Below are 13,613 nucleotides of genomic sequence, written 5' to 3' on the forward strand. Positions count from 1 at the left end.
TTGATCTCTTCCTGTCAAATACCATTTTTCAACCTCGAATGGCACCCATTCCTATACCAACCCTCTGTAGGGCGATCCTTACAGATTTAATTTTACCTTCTAAGTTTCAATCAAATGAGATCGTTTCTGATGCCAGAACATCTATCGCTCCTTCCAAAAAGAAGAGGGGACTGGTAAACCCTCAACCAACAAAGAAGTAAGCTGGCAAAGACACCGCAAAGAAAAATTAATCATCTATTGAACTTCTTGTTAAGTAACCCTTTACCACTTCACTTTAGGCAACGCAATACTGTAATACACAATTTACGCTTATCACTTCCCCAATTTTTGCATGAAACCACATCATCTTCCACAAAATGTCCCCCTAGGTCTTACTCGTTATTTTTTACTTATTTATTTTCCATAGGAAACACTGTTTCACTGTTGACCTATTCATATTGCACTGCTGAGGGAGTAGGTGATGGTGGCAGGTCCAAGTCACATACGTTAGGAACTTCAACAGTTGACTAAATACTTCCTTGTCTCCACAGAGCAATCTGCACTTGAAGGGACAGAACAAAGATTTTTTCCTAAAAATTTTTGCCGTGGTCAATTTCTTTAAAAATTGCTCAAATTAACGCCAAAAATACAGTAAATAAAGATGTCCTAACACCTTGATCCCATCAGCACCCTCTTCGGCATGGCATTAAGGTACTCGGTGTGCATTGTTGAGTCAAGAAACCAGGCTTTGATTTCTTAAGTCCTTACTATGACATAGGTGTTCTCTCTGGCCCCAGAGACCCCATTGACAACGTGTTTTTGATACTATTTGGTTGTACTTTCTTTGATGGGCTTTTTTCCATCTTGGCTTATGCTGCCACTCCAAAGGTTACAGACATAAAAAGAAGTCTGGTACCTCCTGACAAGCGAAAAGTACCCCTTTTATCAGCTTAAAATTTTCCTATTTTAGAATGCTTTTTCAAATTATTTCAGACGCTTTTAAAGAGAATTCGTTGCATGAATGAGAATAAACATCCTTCTTTAAAAACAAGTAAATCGTAAGTAATTTATCGCTTTGCAAGTGCTTTACACAGTTCGCAATCGATGTCGTTGAATTACGCTAGAATAGGAGAACGAAGTGAGCAGCTTAAACCTAACGCTAACTTGAAGGCGGGGAATCGGTGTAGTTTAGTGGTGCTCATTGGAAAAACTATCCATAAGAATGATCATTACTAACGCAGAAAAGCATGGTCACTGCCGGTATAATTTATCTGGCCGATTTTACCCTCAAATGTGCTGGACGAATATAATAGCCTTAAAAAAGCAGGTTCCTGGCTTGTAGATATCCTTTGCGCACTTTGGTTGTTTTTTAGGCCATTTTTAACACCACGGCCAAAAAGGAGTTTTAAGTATTACAAAACCATAGTAATTTCCACTGCAGTATGTTAGTATGTTTCGATGAATTCCTCGAATTAACAACATTGTGCAAGTTAAGAAATGCTTGCAGCAATGAAAGTCACTGAAAACATGTTGATGAGTGCACAATTTTGATATGTGACAAGTCTTTGGCCTTTTGCTTGTACACGAAACAGAATTCCTCCTCTTGTATGCTGTATAACGCCACGTTTCAGTTGCAGGGACAATAATGGCTTCTAAATAAACAAACTTTTGATCAAATCAGCAATTATTTCACATTATTGTTGACTATAGAACCAGAGGGAAGGTCAAACACCTCTAGCAGCAGTTTGCATTAACCCCTGCCCTCTAGGATATTGAGGTCATGTAAATCCTGATCTTGGAGTAAAGAAAGCTCGAAACTAGTCCGACATTTCCTCCGATTTGATGGTCTCATTAGATATGGTGCAGAAATGGGAGAAACTACTACAAAATTTAGTCTGACTCCACTTCTTAATAGCTTCAATGCCTTAAATTGGAGGGATTCATTAAATTATTTGTGTGATTTGTGACTTCTACCACAATTTAATGACTTGCCGTTGGGGCACTCACAGCTCTAATGACTAGTGATTTCTCTCTCACCTTTTTTAACAACGTGTTCCGTTCTGACTAAAATGAAAGAGAAATTTTCTAATATCTTCATTCGGCCGAACTATGCATCACACAATACCACAAATACAAAAGCATGTTTCGTAGTCTTTTTAAGCTAATGCGATAGATCAAGCCGTGCTACAAGGCGTTTTGCCTGACCCATTAAACAGCTTCCCTTTTCCGCGGATCGTTCCTTCTGTGGTGACTACGCGGGAGTGACTTTTGACTTCGCAGTTGTAAGAAGGAATTCCACAGTGGCGGTACTCCACTTTCAATACTGATGACTGGTGATCACGGGCATTAAGTCAATTCGGTTCCTGATGCTAACAAGGAGCACAACTTTCTGTAATGTCACGGAAGTAGCCATGAAAGTGGAAATGTCTAGACAACAAATTAGGCATGTCTTATTATCGAGACAGTGGAGATGACCGGCAAACATGCACTGCTTTAAAATGTACATGTAGCGGGTACAGTCGTAGGCGATCACCTTTTTTTGCTGGAAACGAAATTCTAGCCAAAGTGGATTTTCAGGCTTCCAGCTCTACAGAACAGGTTTGCGAATTGTAAGGATGTCAGAAATTAAATATCCTTCAGCAGACAAGCAAAATTTATTCACCTGACTACCTCGTGGTCACAATGACTACCAAACTGTGCTGCAGAGGAGTGGGTCAGAATTTGTCTACTTTGTCACTCGCCAACACTCAGCTGACTGCCATTCGAATGAGGTCATCGATCGCATAGCAGATGAGCCAGGCACTGCACCACAGCTGCGGAAATGCTCACATCTCTGCCGCCTACTCCCTCCTACTAATTGCAAGCATTGGGGCAGCAAGACAGCCCCTGCAATTGTGCGAAGGTGAGGCATTATTAGCAACCAGTTCATCAAACGATGCAACCAGCTCATCAGGTCTTGCAACTTGTACCACTCAAAGGGAAGAGGAGGCAGCTTTAAGACATCACTTGATGCTACAACGACCCAATTACAATCAGAAGGTCACACTCAAGTGCCCCATTTGTCCAGGCGAATCGACCAGTTCCTTCGTATGGTACTTCCTGCCTCGTGGCACATCGGCCATATTCACGAGTATCAGCGGATATGTCTCGTTCATTCAACCTGGTGGAATGCCTCTAAGTCGAGATCAATTCTCTGGTGGTGCTATTCCATGCCTCATCAACAGCACCAATGAACTCTTCATCCCCAACTTTAATCGTGACCTCCACGTGGGAACTTATTACTGTCGCAATGTAGAGGACAGCCGCCATATAGCGAATTGGATTTGGTACCATCTCGATGTAGTACTCCCACCTGAGACAGAGGGTCTGACTGAGGTGATTCAGTCGATTCCAGTGAGCCTACAGGGTGTGCATAAGGTGCCCCATTTGAAAGATATGGATGTCATCATGGAGAACGCGGGAGCAGCGTTAAAGGCTGCAGGGGATTTCAAAGATTATTCCACTTCTCTAATATCCATCACATCACGACTGATACCGACGGTGAAACCAATGCAGACCTGTGGTACATTCAATCTCAAACGCTTTCGCAGATGCTATGTGACTATTCCACGCGTTATTGCAACGGATGCCCGGAGTTCCGTGTCATCGGAGATGTTGCTGACCTACGAACTTCTGCGAACTACCTTTGCGTCCTTCTACACGTGGATGGACGAGGAGGACCCAGTCACTCGACGCAAGCAGCGCGAAGCTGCGGAAATGAGAGCCTCTGAACTGGGATTCGAACTCTTCTACGAAGGCAAGAAAGACGTTGTGAGAAAGGAAGAAATGAAGGTAGAGACGGAAGAGGACTTTTCGAAGATGATCAGGGAAGAGAATAAACGCTACTACATACCTTGTCATTTTACCTACCTGGAACATGTGAATCTCACCAAAGAGCTGCCAAGACCGTTTGGAATGAGGAATCTGCACGTGAACCTCTCCTTTGAGGTACCCTGCCCTGAAATTGATTACATGGACATTGTCAATTTGGTCCTGGCCACGAAGGATACGCAAGCTATGAAGAGGGAGCTATTGGGATATGAGGAGAAGAGGTTCATGAAACTGCAGAAGGTAGCTATAGAGGGCTCAATGAATTTTGACCTGCTCTGTGGCACGGAGATCGATACCATTACCTACAACTGTTCGGACCTCACAAATTTTACTATCCTTTGGAAACAGCCTAAAGGTGGGCAGCTTCGTGCTAAATAAGCAAATACAAATTCTAGTTAGAATCATTCTCCCACTAGTAAACCAACTACTCTCACATTCAAACGATAAAGTAAGCAGACCATTTGTACCTGAATACAAAATGATATCGAGTGTTAGAAATGCGTAAGGATATAACAGTGGATGCGTCGTTTTGCCAAGTAACACTTGCTGCTCGGCGTTTAATGTTGACATGCTCTTATCACATTCTCTGCACCACATTCAAGGGATGACATACATGCCACGCACATTTCTCAACGAGCGCGTCTTCGTGACTTCCAAATGCAGCCTACGATTTGCACGGGTGCGACGCATAGATGAGGGCGTCTATAGCTGCTACAAGCGCGACATTCGGCTGCCAAACCAATGGCAATCTGAGGCCTTCGTCTCTTTTCGACTGAAAATTGAGGAATCTTCCATTAAATTTCCAGCAGTTGGAGACGTGTTCCTCGGTCTCCTCCTCCTCTCCATTTGGGCAGCCCTACTTATCTTCGTTTGGGTGATTCTCTCTATCTGGAGCCTCGAGGTCAACCGCACCGCTATTGTGCAGGCTGGAGAACGCATGCGTCGTAGAGATAGGACTGTTAGAGAGGGCGTAAAATACAGACAATCCTGCTATTAGTTTCTTTATTTGGTCTGTTTCATCACTTGTGGTGAGGTGCCTTACCTACAGAAAAATGGGGGAGGTTAGGTGATGGTTTGCTAGTTTTATAGTGATAGTCTTTTACCTGAAGCTATCAAATGGGCCACTGATGCTGTGCATTAGCATTTTAGATCTCCTTTGTAAAAAGGACTCTTGAAATAAAACACATCACCTCTCTTTAGTTGCTCCTTCATCAGACTCAGGACAAATTTCTACCTGTTAACCTTATGTTAATTCGGACTGTCGGGTTGGAAAGTTTGCAACGTAAATTATCATTTCGGAATTTATAGCAACCCTTACTCTCCTTAACAAAGTGTAACTGATTGGCGCATTAAGAAGAAGTGGGTACATATAAAATGGAATCTTCGATAAGGAATTGCTTTGCGCTTCACCTTTTGGTTCATCTTCTTTGGCCTAATATACATCTTATATGTTCCTGTAATGCTTCAGTGGCTTCTTTGATTCTGCTTCTCAGCACACGGACTCGCAAGTCTCCGGCATTATGCCTCCTCTCTGCGACATGGACTCCAGGCCATGTTAGTAGTCTTCCAGACCTTTTGCGTGTTAGTGGTATGTTTTCTGCCACGCAAGAGTAAATTCTTACGACTTTAAGGAAGTCTCGGAGTACTACGCTGGCGGTGATAAGCTGATTTCTAAGGTTTAGTGCCAAATAATAAGACGCCAGAAGTTGAGCATACGCAGCGGATGGATAAACCTGTTAAGACGTCGAACAGAAGGGATGGAAATTAAGCCTACTCCCACACATACGCCACAACTGAAGCAAAACTAACCGTGCACCATCTAAAAAAGTCCATCCCGGGGCTACCTACAGCACTTGCATAAAGGTGAAAATGATGTGCACACGCGATCCCTCCTCCAACTCCACCAACTGAATGGAACGCAGACAGATTATTGGCTGTGTGCTCTGGAATGAGAACAATGTGGAAAAGAGAGATACGTACAAATCATTACCCTTTCAAATCCATTTTAAGTCTCGTATTTGACCAAACGATTCTGCTATTAGATCAATAAACTTATGACTATTGATAGGCACATGAGATAGTCTTGCTGTAGACTGTCATTCAGCCTCCAGCAGTCGGAGGAGAGCTCATTCACCATCCCCAATATGGATCCCAAACAGGACCGAAGTTTAGATCCTAGGGAATAACCAGGATATATTAGTGACGCTGTAATCGAATACGGCCTCAATTGTATGCAAATTTGACAACTAGCGCAGTTGGTTCTAGAATATCCCCATTTTGTTAGCACCGACACCGTTGCGATATCTGTCACGAGAGGTTGACTAAGAGAAGCACCAAGTCTGACGCTTAAGGAAGAGAGGTTTCGTGTTTCCGTCGGCACTCAAGGCTGCGTCATTGTACATCTCCTAGTTAGCATGGCTAATGAGCCACTAAAATAATCTATCGTTCCCGTCAGCAAAACGTGGTCTGCCATGGTACCTCTACTGTTGACAGATGTAGGAAAGACTCGGTGCACCGCGAATAATGTACATACGTAGTGTAGGTTCTATTAGGAGCAGAGAGTCTTCAGTTGGGAAGGAAAACCAAGAATACGATTTCACGAGATTGGTTCAACTGATGGCCTTGATGATTAAAAGGTTGGGAAAGCAGAAGTGAAAAGGGTTTGTAGTTGCTCTTTACTTTGACAGTGTATTCAATGTCAACTATACACCCAAACAATGACTATTTTCACCAATCAAGGGATTGGAAGACCGAAACCATGGCACTCTCAATTGCGTATAGTGTATAGCACCCCGGCTCTTCCAGAATTTGGGAAAAATCACAATAGAGGGGAAGTAAATACAACTCGGACGTGCAAAATGTGGCGAAGGGCTGCTGACCTGGCCTGGAGGTCATGCCACCTTAGTGGGATTGCAATGGCGGGGCCTTAAATGTCGCAAAACAGAAGTGGAGATTGCACGCTGCTTCAGTGATGACTTGCGTTTACTCTCGATTATTTTGTTGTGTACTCATTTTTCGCTTCTTATTAACCCATTTTCCCCTTAATTCGACTGCTCATTCACCACAGATTCAATGTCATTACTGTGTTTAACTTTTATATTTAGTCAGCTAATTAGCCGTTTGAATGGAGCTCTTTTTAACATTCTACCCACAATTCCAGTTCATTGTTACTCATTGTAAACATCAGTATTATTGGCTACTCTGACTTAGGGAAGACTACTTTGTCAAAGACCCTCAAGGCATTAGCTAGCACCACTTCATGTGGTAGGTATTTTCAAAGCCATCCAAGTCACTCTTGTTGACTGGCCTGCTCATCCTCCTCCCATTCGAAGTTAAATTTGCGGCAAATGTATGCAGTTCCTAGTATCACTTACGCAGACGTGTGTTTACAAGTTACTGCCCGTTTTGGACACTTACACAATCTATCCAATACCTCTTATGGTTGACGCCAACATGGACTATCGCATTCAGACGGTGGGGTGCCTTATCACTGGCGAACTTACTTGTGGTGCTCTCGTGGTTGTTCTTAACGAAGTCGATCTAATTCCTCTCGGAGAGTGTCATGAAAAGTGGTCAGGGTATGTGCCAATCGGCTTTATGAGCTGATAGAAGCTGTTTCACACTGTCTGCTCCTCCGTCTTCCTTCTTCCTTCGAGCTCACCCAGAGAGAACCCTTATGCACACATGGTCTTCTCTACTAACCGACACTTACCTCATCCACTAGTAGCACACCACTGAGTGATTAACTGATGCTGATGGTAAACCATAGACCACTTGTTTGACACAATCCAAAGCAATTTCTCTCATGTTGCACTCACCGACCATGAACACATCATCTAATATCCATTTCTAAATGCACTTAGACGTACACTTCTTTCCAGGCGAAGCGTGGAAGAAAAGGAGTCGTTCAAATTAGTGTTAGTCTGTGGTGTCCATAGGCGCAAGGACCACTGATGCAAGATGCTGCAATATTTCCCTGTTGGTGTGTGCCTATTCGCTTCATTTCACAAAAGAAACCAAACACCGTATCCTTGAAATCCTGCATTCTGTCAGTCATAGTAGACATAACAATGTTTTTGTTCGAGAACCCTCGACCATGGAAAGTGAAGAAAACGTGACTTGAGGTGAGAGTAACAGCACAGTCTGAGAGTGAATCATCACAAGATATGGTCGCATGGAGGATTGACAGGGTAGCATTGTTCACATTTTGAGAAGCAGCTACAAATTTGACTTTAACGAATGCATTAACATTCACTATCCGCCTCAGGGTCCGGTCAAGCTCTAGCCTGCTAGACAAGCTAAATGATTCTAAAATCTTTAATGTCTGCTAGTTAACAACATTCTTTGAAAATTATGAGTTTTGATGACATTCCCTTGTCACGTGATCCCAAATCACTAGTTAATAAGAATTTAAACTGACAAGAATTGTGCAGTTTTATCGCGTGTTCGGAATTCAGTCCTGTGTAGAAAATGGATTGGGGGCCGGTAAAATGTGCTGGCCATCATGTGCGTCTATGGTTATAATAGTAGGAGCACAGGCCTAAAAGCAAGATCATATAAAGTAGAAAGAGTTCAGTAGTACTCTGGAAACAAATTTCTCGGCTTATTCCTCCTTGCCACTTAGTAATCACTTCAGGCCTACCCAGTTGTATCCATCTGCGGCTTATCAGATACACACTGGTACGGTAGAGAGGTCTGTTGCGAGCGTTTTGGGTGGTCCAAGATTGGTGTAGTTACAGTTGTTCATAGCTTTCTTGCTGTCCACAGAAATGGGGTAGTTTCAGAAGACCGATGTTTATTCTCTGTCCTTCTGTTTGAGGTCGTCACCGATTTTTCCATCCACAGCACATGTACCTATTTCGCCTTGCTACGGCTTCTCATCCAGCATTAGAAAGTAGAACATTTGTCCCGCAAGACAGGGATAGCATTACACCAACTCCAATGAAGCACCCCGTGACTTCTGTGAAGAAGGAAGAAGACATAATGCTAGCGCATTTAAATAATAAATTTACCATTAGAAAACACATTTCGACACATACACTCATGTGCACGCATAATTATGCAGAATTAAATTCATTTAAAGAATGTCCAACCGTAAAATTCGAACAAAAGTACACGTTGATAGAATCGGTTTTATAGATGCATACGTATATATATATATGTGTGTGCTCACATGCATATGTACACTAAAAATTTCTCTGGTTATAAAACACTCACCCACCTACCCATACATATATGCCTATGCCCGTGTGTGCGGTCAAAAGACAGTTTGGTTCAGCTGTCACCTAGTGAACAACCTATCGTCAATTTGTTCCTCTTATTTCTTGACACTATCCCACAAATAGGTAGTTGCGTTGATGATGGATCTATGCGATATCAGGTAACCAAAGGAGATCAAGCTGGAGCTAGGCACCTTTGAAATGGCATTAAACTTCTCAACAGCCGTAGCAACAGACCGCAGGACTAGCCCACCCTACCCATCTCTGTTTTGCTTCCATGTAATGCAACAACTACTATTTGTTTGGAGGCACTGATTTCCCCTTCATTTGGACAGAATAAATTTTTTGGTTAAGGATTTGATAGATAACGATTTCCAACAGCTAAATGGAATATTTTGAGCCATCGATACCAACAATTAGCCATTTAATAACCGTGGAAATCTCAACCAAAGCAGTGTGGAGAATTGACTTTCCCAAGTTGAGGCGCATTGCATATTTAGTGATTCTATTGTAATATTTTACTAAAAAAATTACAGCTACATATTTTAGAGTTTTAGCTGTAATATCTTGCCCTAATTATGTGCTTTTCTGACCACATTGTGGATGTGACTCGATTTGTATAATAAACACAAAATACTGTTCTATCGAATATGCCTTGTAACTGCTATCTCGACGCCAGTAGTAGAAAACGATCTTGTTTTCAGAATGGTTACAGCTGTCTCTTCAATAATCAGAAGCAGCACCCGTAGTTCTTTAGTCAATCCTGGGTGGACGCTGATGTATTCACAAGTATTCCAAAAAGCAATCATTATTTCACCGTCTAGTGTAGCTTGGATCACGCAAATTGGCTGCCTGAAATGAATGCCAGTCCCAATACTCCAAATATATCTATTAAGGATATGAGTCGCAAACGGACATAGTGATTTCCTCAATTACTTTCACAAGATTTTCTGCAGCCCGCAAACCAACATTCATAAGTTTTGGGTGACTACTGACACGTTCGGGACAACATCGTACCCGGCGAGAGTACAAAGGCAGCAACTTAAGTACTCACGAGATTAAAACAACGTGTTTAAGCATAATCAAAGCATTTTAGCATAGTTATTAATAGCAGCAACCAAACCCAAAATAGGCCTGTCTGTAATTTTCAAAAATCTGTTACCCCGCCTTTTGGGCTGGAAATGTGTTGTGGCCTGGTAACTTGGATGGTCTTAAAACATAGCATGCATACACTAAAAAGTGCAGTACACATTGCATTTTAACCTCCCTTTTACAACACGGGCAAATTCCTTCATCGACAATGCGGTCCATGGGTATGTCAAGGTGCGGCGAAAGCATGCAAGGGTATTCCCACAAATAGGTCCACATGATCAGCTTCAAATTTGCCAATTTACTAAACTTATATGCATATATTTTCTCAGTAAAAGGCGACAACCTACGGCACTCACGGTTCTGCCATTCCACCAACGCGCTACTTAATAAGGCAAGGTAGATTTCGTATCTAGAGTGTTGCAAAATTGCGCTCCAGCAAAACTGCTTTTCTTAAAAATGCAAAGATCCTATTGAGCCAAAACTAACAACATTTGTTGGGTACAAACAATTGCAATAATATGGATGGACGATCTAAATTAGGCCTAGTTAGAAAACAAGGCAAAGTTGGGAAAAATGCCTCCTTATCCTACGAATTTCCAAGTTTGGATACAAAGGAAAAAAGTTGCTGGTCAATGCAAAACGGCTTGCTGTGTTGCATAATCAAACTTTAAAACTCAATGTTGCAATATTTTGTGACGTTAAATACTGAGACAGTCAATAGCCAAGAGCTTTATTTAGGTGGATAGATAGATGCACCTAGGCGAAATAATTTCTTCATTCCTGGTAAAGTAGACTGCCTAATTGTATAAAAGTACAGGTAAGCTCCTAATTTATGAAACAAGCATTGTTAAACCACACGAATTACAGGGCTTTGCCAACAAGACGCAAGTTTAACAAGGCCAACATTAAACACGCTTTGCAATTACGAGCCAAAAAATCCATCAACCTGTAGTCGCTTCCGTCTCCATCTGTCTGCTCCCTTTCTCATGTGTGTACCTGTTGCTGCTGACAAGAATAGCTGATAGCCGTCACCTGGAAAAGCACCAAGATGACAAATAGCAAGCCTCTCTCCCTCCACCTCATCCATCCCAACATGATACGCCAATCATCTCACCGGATGAGGCCTTGCACAAAAGGTTTATAAAAGGCCCCAAAGAGAGGTAATCTTCTACTCATGCAATCATTATCTACACTTGCTTCTCCAAACACCATCTTCTTGCATACCCTTCACGTGTATTCCCTTGACCGGCCAGATCCTAGACGTAAATGGTGACTAGTTTTCACGCGCCCGATCACAAGGCACAGATTTGTGGAAATGGCCTGGTATCCTGCCATTTCAAAATAGAGTAGTGAGTAAATCAGCAAAGAAATTTGGAATGTTAATCATATCCTAAGCCACTTGTTCATTGGCGAAACAGTTTTTACTTACAACGCCTTTTTACAGCATAGCGCGAAAATGGGGAACAAATTGGTAGTTTGCCGCATGGCATGAGTGCCGGTTGCTTACCTTAAATCAAAACTTCCCTCTATCCCACCAACAACTCTAAATGCTGATTAAAATTTCCTTGGACTATTAATCTTCACTAACGACTTGTATGTTTACCATTAACCTTATTATTATCCATCTTTGTGTGTTTATCATAAAAGTCACTTTTTATACCATTTTCTGTACGTGCATCCTGCCAGAGCACTTTCTACATTTGTTCTGTGGTAAATTCAATGAGAGGCCAGCGCTTGTGCCCTTAGAGGCGTGCTAATTGTGGTTTAGAATACTGGCAAAGAAGAATCACATAAATGCGGGCATGCGTGCATACGAGGAATACACATAAATGTATGCATGCACTCACACCCAAGAACTTACACTCATTCATACTTGCCTGCTATCATGCATACATGCAAGGCACTTTCATACATTCATGTATGCAAACACACGTACCTGCAAGACGCCGTTGTGTATGCATATAGGAATATGTATGCATTCATTCCATGTGCAATCATACGTACATAGAAGAATATATAAACAAGTTTACGAAACCCTTTCACCTATCTATACACACAATGCACCAGTAAATGCCTACAAACGAGACAAACATATGTGTATATGCACACAAATGTAGTCGATACACTTCTGCATACATGCAATCAACACTTGTGTATGCTCACATGCATGCGTATGTATTTTCACGTTGCACTCCAACGCGCATACATGGAAGGCACACAAATACACATATGCATACAATACACACTTCTGCATACTTAAATGCACACACACAGGTTCGCTGTACACTCTTGCATATATGCTTATAACAAAGTGATATATCCATGCATGCATACACAATGTATTACTGATTTAAATCTAAATGCATACACAACTATACCATATGCGCACGCTTGGATACATAAGAGACGCACATAAATATGTGTGTGCAAACTTACATATATTCCCGATATACCCACACCTGCACGCACTCACGATACACATCTACATGGATACAAGTCATATATATATATTGGAAAACACATACCTGCACGATACCCTCATGGATACATGTATACGTACACGACACACAAGCATACTTACAAACAGGACTCACGTACGCATGCAGACACGCAAACATGCATGAAATCAATGTATACTGCTACATACGCGCATACTTAAAGAAATACACATATGTATATGCATGCCTACACACACGCATGATAAACAAAAACGTGCATAAAAATTCAGCAAGTCGGTAATAAGTATTTCATTTCTACTGCCTTACTATTACACCAGCGCAGCCCCAAATTCACTATCTAGAGCACGGTTATGCGCAGGTATGGTGGGAGTGTGCGAAGGTGATAGCAGAAATTAGTTTACATAAAGAAGCTTGAATTTACTTGATTTACTGCACTTATTCCTGCATTACTTCTGACTGAAAAGAAATAATACCACAGCGCACTTAAGTGGAATCCTATCAGCATTTTACATAAGAAAGCCAACTAGATTTCGCGACTGGAATGCCTTAAAGTTGGGCTCCAAAAAACCACATTTTATTCGGAACGCAAGGAGACAGCGCATCAGAAATTGGCAAATTCTATTTGACACGGATGATGAGAATAATTTGAACCAACGATTTAGAAAATTCCTAGGACAACTAACGAAGGTGAGGAAAGGAATCCTTTTGCTCTTTACGTGTATTATTTTAGGTTATTACAAGACAAAATGTTGGCTACGTGTAAAAAAAATGATCCATTGTTTTCCACGGTTGAACGTGGAAACTAGTGTTTGGGAATCTTGTCTGGCCCTATTTACAAAACCCAAATAGAGGCACACAAGTTACATTTAAATGGAAGTATGAATGCATTGCATACATATCAATGAAAGTGGTTTCAACATTATTTTACTTAGGTAGAACAACTACACAGAATTTTATGCAGGTCCTAATGGGCTGAAGCAATGATTATTAAATT

The 13,613-nt window shown here is 41.7% G+C and overlaps 1 protein-coding gene across 1 annotated transcript; it reads left to right on the plus strand. All coding sequences in view use genetic code 11, as the record gives it.

Moving 5' to 3' along the window:
• Positions 1-2,769: 2,769 nt before the first annotated feature.
• Positions 2,770-7,803, plus strand: EGR_07861 (hypothetical protein; the record flags this gene model as incomplete). Its single annotated transcript, XM_024497110.1, has 6 exons — positions 2,770-4,204; positions 4,452-4,793; positions 5,343-5,437; positions 5,481-5,525; positions 7,228-7,427; positions 7,731-7,803. 6 exons carry the CDS (start codon positions 2,770-2,772, stop codon positions 7,801-7,803), a joined length of 2,190 nt encoding a protein of 729 aa, XP_024348447.1.
• Between the last annotated feature and the right edge of the window lie 5,810 nt (positions 7,804-13,613).

This window comes from Echinococcus granulosus (genome assembly GCF_000524195.1).
Source record: "Echinococcus granulosus chromosome Unknown EG_S00089, whole genome shotgun sequence".
NCBI lineage: Eukaryota > Metazoa > Platyhelminthes > Cestoda > Cyclophyllidea > Taeniidae > Echinococcus > Echinococcus granulosus.